General features: G+C 44.3%; 1 protein-coding gene across 1 annotated transcript; it reads left to right on the forward strand.

Annotated features, from left to right (window-relative positions):
• Positions 1-490: 490 nt before the first annotated feature.
• Positions 491-4,403, forward strand: WFIKKN2 (WAP, follistatin/kazal, immunoglobulin, kunitz and netrin domain containing 2). The gene is made up of 2 exons (XM_013943451.2): positions 491-691; positions 2,892-4,403. The coding sequence occupies exons 1-2, from the start codon at positions 491-493 to the stop codon at positions 4,401-4,403; spliced, it is 1,713 nt and encodes a 570-aa protein (XP_013798905.1).
• Positions 4,404-7,148: the final 2,745 nt, after the last annotated feature.

A 7,148-nucleotide genomic window follows, 5' to 3' on the forward strand; every position in this document is an offset into this window, starting at 1 on the left:
AAATGCCATTCTTAGCATAGGGAAGTACTTTAGGTCTAAAGGGGTTAAGAAGGCCTCCCTGCATTCAGAAACATGCAGGGGTCCCACCGTGCCAGTTCCAGCCTTTTAAACTCTTTCCAGCTTTTTTTTCTTGCAACAAATCTGTCTGACTGCCACCAGGACATAGGAAGCGTGTGCCTGTCAAAGAAATCAAGTTTACTTTTTCTGACTTGTTAACAGAGGCAGGGTATAAATAGAGCTAACTCTGCTCAGACTATTAGCATTTCTCTTAAAATAAGGGGGTAACTTCCTAGGACCTTTAATCCAATGAGGTCCAGACCAAGCTGCACTATCAACAGAGACAGGAAAGGAGCTTGCTGAAATTTTTACAGAAGGCAGGTCCTTTTGGGTTCCTCAGAAATTTAAGGCTCGCCAAGAAAAAAGCGAACCCCAAGCAAACGAGAACTACCCTCCAGCTCAGTCCCTGCCACTGCCCTGGAGAAGTTCTGAGATGTTGTTGGTGCTGTTCACTCGGTGGATGTGGATCTTGCTGGGGAAGAGCAGTGTCCTGTTGCTTCTGGAGGTCTCTCTAAAGGGGAGAGCTTTACCTCCCGTACGGTATTCACACGCTGGGATATGCCCCAATGACATGAACCCCAACCTGTGGGTAGATGCGCAGAGCACTTGCAAGCGGGAGTGCGAAGCCGATCTGGTGAGTGATGCACATTTTTATACATCTGCGTTGTGGACTATGGGTTTTGTTGGTGTGTTTGTTTGCGCCACAGTCTGTTTCTATTCCAGATAGAAAGGCATCGGCACCGTGCGGGACTTGATCCAGACAACACGTGTATTTAATTGACCTGTGACCTATATAAATTAAAAAAGGTTTGATGCATCATCTGTTAAGTGTGGAGGTGTGTGGCAGCTGTCACTTATGCTGATGCAGGTGAAGCAGTCACTCTGTTTGATCATTTTCCTTGCTTTCTTGCCAAAAGAAACATCTGAATTTGATACTCCGGAACTCAGCGTGTGTCGGGGCCAATCCATAGTATTTTAGCAGTGTCACCAAGTTCTTTATTATCAGTGGCCATCATCAATGCCTTATACTCCTGGGAGGAATTCTGTATGAAATCATTTGATTTAGCATGTAAATCATCAGCCTTTGCTGCACTTGAAACATAAAGCATGCTTGGAGTGAAAAACAGGGACATGGTTAAAATGACCAGGCAGATGTTCTCTGTGATATTTCCAGCTCAAAATGTGCTTAGCTTACAACCCTGAAAATCATTTTTCAACCTGTCAGCACTGCCAACTCAAGCTGGCATCTGAAAATACCTGCTCTTCCTGTCTCTTACATCATGTCCAACGGCACAGATTCTGCAGCCAAAACCAGGCAGACAGCAGTATATACCATGCCGAGAAAAACATTTGGTTCATGCTCTATAGCCAAGTAGTTTCTGCAACGCTAAAATTAGTGAAAAAGGGAGTAAGAGGCTGGCCATCAAGTAAACAGAGATTTGCTAAAACAGATCTGATATATGTTACAAATGAAGGTGCTCTTTTTACTTTTGCCATTCCTGATTAAGCCTCCTTTATTTCAACCACCAGCTGCAGCAATGAATACTAAAACACTTGCAAAAACCTAACAACAGCAGAGGGCATTGTTTGAATAAATTTCTGGTCAAAAATTGAAAGTCGGAAGCCACTGGATAAAAATCCTCGCTTTTGCCTTGTGGCAGCCTGTGGTCTGTGAGCAACCCAGCACTGTGCCACCGGCTTTGCTAAAACCAGGCTCATTAACCTCAGCTGAAAATATTATTCATTGTGTTTTGCAACTTTGCTTCTGAAATCTAGTAGTGTGCAGCTAGAAATAGAGAAAGAGTTATGTTATTAGGTCATCTTTTTCCCTATAAGGAAGGGATACAGGACTCAGGAGAAGCTATTTAGTTTGGTAGCTTAAAAAACATTTTTTTCTCACTTACAGAGAAAGCCAGTGGATTTTAGGGGGACTGTAGAGGTTTAACACAGGGTAGAAATGTGTCCTGTTGTGTATATGGTAGCAGTGTCCATGGTCCCTTGAAGTAATCCATGAACAACACAGAAGCTGTGATACTAATGGACATGTATCAAATACCTTTTCTGTGTAGAAAACCAAAAATTCTGCTAAAATTAACCACAACTTGCAGCTGACTGTAACTAAAATGGGGTGTAATAAATCACTAGAATAGAGATGCTGCATTCAAAAATAAGACTAAAATAGGACAGAAGCCATAATGAGCTGTTTTGGGTTTGTTTTTCTAAATACCATAGAAAACAAATTATTTCTGGAGCAAGAGTTTCCTTACTTCTGAGATATTCTATTTCCTCTACAATGTGAACAATTACAAATCCTTGGCAGTTTCACCTCCAAGAGTATGCTGTTAGTCTCAGGGAATTCAAATAATACTTTACATACTTTTGCGGAAAATAAGAAGGATTACTGCCTACAGCCATATGATAAGACTTTCCATCCGCTCTTGTTTCTCAGGGCTTGTCCTCAGGCATTTTGGAGAGTGCTGGAAGGGGGGTTGTTAGTTCTGTAGTCAAGCTGTCCATGTGACTCTATGAAAGACTTGTGATGAATTTAATGTTTAAGAAAAAGGAATGCATTTCCCTTCTCTAAGGTCTTCTCTTAAAGCACTTCAGAAACCTCAGCATGTTTAGCCACATGCCAGCTCACGTGGCAGGGGCATTTATACTCGTCACTGGTGGGGAAACTCAGCTTTGGACCCCAGGTTATGTGAGACTTCTGTGGCAGAAGTGGGTCCCCTGAGCTAAGACTCTGAAAGTTTCTGGGCTCTCTGCTTGCTGGTTCTCCACAAAGGACTTTGCTCTGTCCCCATTAACGACCGGGTTGTTTTGTTTCCCCTCAGGAGTGCGAGACCTTTGAGAAGTGCTGCCCCAATGTGTGTGGGACAAAGAGTTGCGTGGCGGCTCGGTACATGGACGTCAAGGGGAAAAAAGGGCCGGTGGGAATGCCCAAAGAGGCAACCTGCGACCGTTTCATGTGCATCCAGCAAGGTTCAGAGTGTGACATCTGGGATGGACAACCCGTGTGCAAGTGCAAGGACAGGTGTGAGAAGGAGCCAAGCTTCACCTGTGCCTCCGATGGGCTCACCTACTATAACAAGTGCTACATGGATGCAGAAGCTTGCATCAAAGGCATTACACTGAACGTTGTCACCTGTCGATACCATCTTACCTGGCCAAACACCAGCCCTATCCCACCAGAAACAACAGCTCGCCCTACCACTGCCTATTCAGAGACAACCATCATTGACATCTTGCCACCAGCGCTAGTGAACAATCCAGTCCATCAGTCAGTCTACGTGGGAGAGACCGTGAGCTTCCTCTGTGACGTTACAGGGAGACCCAAGCCAGAAATCACATGGGAGAAGCAGGTTGATGGGAAGGAAAAAGTCGTTATGAAGCCAAATCACGTCAGAGGGAATGTCGTGGTCACCAACATTGCCCAGCTGGTCATCTACAACACCCAGCTCCAAGATGCAGGCATCTACACCTGCACTGCAAAAAATAGCGGTGGCCTTCTCAGGGCTGATTTCCCCTTGTCAGTTATCAAAGGAGAACCTACATCCAAGGAAGCTTCCCAGAACAAAACACATTTTCCAACGGATGAGTGCCTGAAGCAACCAGACAGTGAAGACTGCGGAGAAGAGCAGACCAGGTGGTATTACGATGCAAAGAAAAACAACTGCTTTACTTTCATCTATGGGAACTGTAACAGCAACCTCAACCACTTTGAGACCTATGAGAACTGTATGTTAACTTGCATGAACGGCCCAATCAACATTTGCAATCTGCCAGCTCTCCAAGGTCACTGCAAAGCCTATGAGCCCAGATGGGCCTATAACAGCTTGACAAAGCAATGCCAGTCCTTCATTTATGGTGGGTGTGGAGGCAACGAGAACAACTTTGAAAGCAGGGAGGCCTGTGAAGAGATGTGCCCTTTCCCGAAGAACACACACTGCAAAGCCTGCAAACCACGCCAGAAGCTGGTGACAAGCTTCTGCAAAAGCGACTTTGTTATCCTGGGCCGTATAACAGAACTGACCGAAGACCAAGACTCGGGACATGCTCTGGTGACAGTGGAGGAGATTCTCAAAGATGAAAAAATGGGATTAAAATTCCTGGGGAAGGAACCATTGGAAATCACCCTTTTGAACATGGACTGGAGCTGCCCATGTCCCAACATGACCACAGTGGATGGCCAGCTCATCATCATGGGAGATGTCCACAACGGCATGGCTATCCTACAGCCAGACAGCTTTGTGGGGACCTCCAGCATCCGGCGCGTACGGAAACTCCGTGAAGTCATCCACAAGAAAACCTGTGAGCTTCTGAAAGAGTTCTTAGGATTACATTAACCTTCTTCACATGTGTCAGCCTTCCAGACCTGTGCCTTAGGTAGGGCTAACAAGCGCTAGGCTAGTGCACAAACTAAACGAGTTATTTGAAGATACACTGTAGGAATTATGCAGAATCCTTATTTTAATCCATTAATCATGCTTAGCAACAATGTAGTATGGTCTTTGGCAAGCACGTAAAACAGCAGCAAAAGGCTATTAATCTTGCATTGAAATCAATTTTTCCATATAGGGGTGCCATTTAACTAGATGACTCACTGCAGCAATTATACAATTTTTATGTAGCTTCCATCATAAATGACGGAATTCATAGCATTTGTGTAGCTAATTGGTACACAGCTAAGTAATATATAATGTCAACTTAATCTGTCTCATTTACAGTACAGTAAGTCACACTCTTGTCTCCTAATAGCAGCACTAATATATTTGAAGAGAAAAGCCTGTAAATTATTGTCTATATTTACAACTGTACACATTTAACCAATCTATGCATTATGAATTTGCTCATTTTAATTGAAAATTTCCTAGCCATTTTCTTTGGATTGTACTTTGTTTTTGAATGGCAACTGCTACCTACCTTGCAATCCTTACTCAAAGAATTCCCACTGAAAAACTCCCTTGATTCTATACTCAGGACAACAGGTCCATGTAAAAGCCCAAGGCACAGTCTCATCCCTGAATGAACTTTTCTGCCATAACAATAATGTCAGCAAATGACCTCATTCCATAGCACTTTCCTATTTTTGCTTTAATCAATATATTCCTTGTCTAACACTAAATAAAGTCCTAGGCAGAGGGATGGCTGTTTGCTGCAAGCTGTCTTTTTTTTGGAAGCCCTTTATACCTGAGCATATGCAGTGCTTTATTGCTTAATTTCATCAGCATGCCTAATTCTATAGGTAAGAGAGTAAAATAAGAGCAGTCAAAACAAAATTCAAAATAGGAAAGTGCAATACACACTCTACAGACTATATTACACATGCACCGACACAAAGCTGCGGAAACACAAATGCATATACAGAAACACACACAGCATACGCTGTTTAAAGACATTTATCATTTTGACCCTTTTTACAGCAGTCTTTCAAACCACTGAAAGCATTTTGTGCAGGGCCACTGTATGTACTTGTACGGAAAAATACCCCAAGAAAAACAGCACAGGCTGTGAGTGAGAGCATGTGCATACACACGGGATTGATCATTTTAACATTTGTGTGTCCAAAAATGTAATGTTTGCCTATGCACAATCCTTAAATAAAGAAAAGGCTGATCCTGGAAAAATCCTGCCTCTGTTAAGGACTGTCATTGTACCGAAAAGGGGAGAGCGTTACACAGCGATCCTTATCATTACTACGCTCTTTGTTCGCTTGGTTCAGCGAGTTACTACAACAGTGCCCAGAGCTTTCTGCTGTTGCACAAAAGGCCAATTCAAGGCTGGATCTGTGTCAAGACACATTTCAGCGAGAGGAAGGAAGGTGCTGCTAGCGCTACTCCGTGGTGCCATCTAACGGGCTTGCTGGCGGGCCTGCCGGAGGCGGCGGGAGGAGAGCGGTTCCCGGGCAGCGCGTGGGGGCTGGTTACTGTAAGGGCTTGGGGAAGGCAGATGCTAGGCTTCAGCATTACGTGCAAGCCTCTGAAACCCAAAAAGCCTGTGGACCTTGGGGATGTCAGCAAAGGCTGCAGGGAGAAAACCTAAGAGACAGTGAGAGCGCTGAGTTCAGAAGAAACATTGGGCCCAAATCCCATTTACAGGTAGGCTTTCTGTGCCTTTCATCCCGCAGCCTGAGCGATCGGCAGAAACCACAGCCTAACGGAAAAGTAGGCTCTTTTGTTGCTCTGGGTTTGGTTTACACGTCAGAAATGCTCAGGCAACAGGGATGGAACTAAATCTCTGCTTACCTGTATACTTTCAAGGAAGCTGGGTGAGAGGCAGAGGACCCTCTACCAGACTGCTGGCCAACGAAATACCTGTTTCTTTTTTTATTGCACCCTTCCTAAGTGTACGTGAGAAAAATTCCAATTGAAGGTTCATAACATTTGTGTATGTTCTGGTGAAGACTGTTCTCTGGAGCTGAGAGCTGCCAACCCTGCTGCCCTCTGAAATATTTAGCACCACTGCTGGACCATTCCTGGTTGTGGTAAGTGCCACTTTTTCTATGGTTCATCTGTTGTTTTTCAAGCAATCAGTAGGAAGTGGCATATTCTTGCCATACTTTCTAATGCAGAGGCATCAGAGGATGAAGGTTTAATAAAGACTGGTTCTTTTTTCCGAAAGCTAAAGGATTTTGCAAGTGTGGGAGTGTTAGAGTGGCTCTAGAGACTTGTACCCAGTTGTTCCAGAAGAGCTGGGATGCAAATGTAGCTAAGAGCAAATATCACACTATTCCTTGCTTTTCCAGTTAGTGCATTACAGTACTTAAGCTTGGGATCTAAAAAGCATACTTAACTTTTGCTACCAGTGAAGCCCACAGGACCGAAGCATGTACTTAATGTTAAGTAAATGCGCAAGCAATTTGCTGAAGGGTATGTAATACTCAACATACCCATACCCAGGGTATATAAGACTCAACACCGCTGTGTTGTCTTCCAGCCCCTTTGGGCAGGCAGAGTCCTTCAGCCCAACCAAATGGGTGCTGTGAAAAGGTTGCATCTACCAAGAGCACATGGTGCAGGAGCAAGCTCACTGGAGGGACTCGGAGCACTTCAAAAAAAATCCTCCTTAGCCAAACCTTGCGATCCCCAGTG

Source organism: Apteryx mantelli, chromosome 19 (assembly GCF_036417845.1).
Source record: "Apteryx mantelli isolate bAptMan1 chromosome 19, bAptMan1.hap1, whole genome shotgun sequence".
Classification (NCBI taxonomy): domain Eukaryota; kingdom Metazoa; phylum Chordata; class Aves; order Apterygiformes; family Apterygidae; genus Apteryx; species Apteryx mantelli.

Excerpts from the sequence above, each read along its gene's own strand:
- WFIKKN2 (XM_013943451.2), top strand. The coding sequence starts at position 491 with ATGTTGTTGGTGCTGTTCACTCGGTGGATGTGGATCTTGCTGGGGAAG. Across the intron at positions 692-2,891 it reads GGGAGTGCGAAGCCGATCTG|GAGTGCGAGACCTTTGAGAA; the intron begins GTGAGTGATGCA and ends GTTTCCCCTCAG.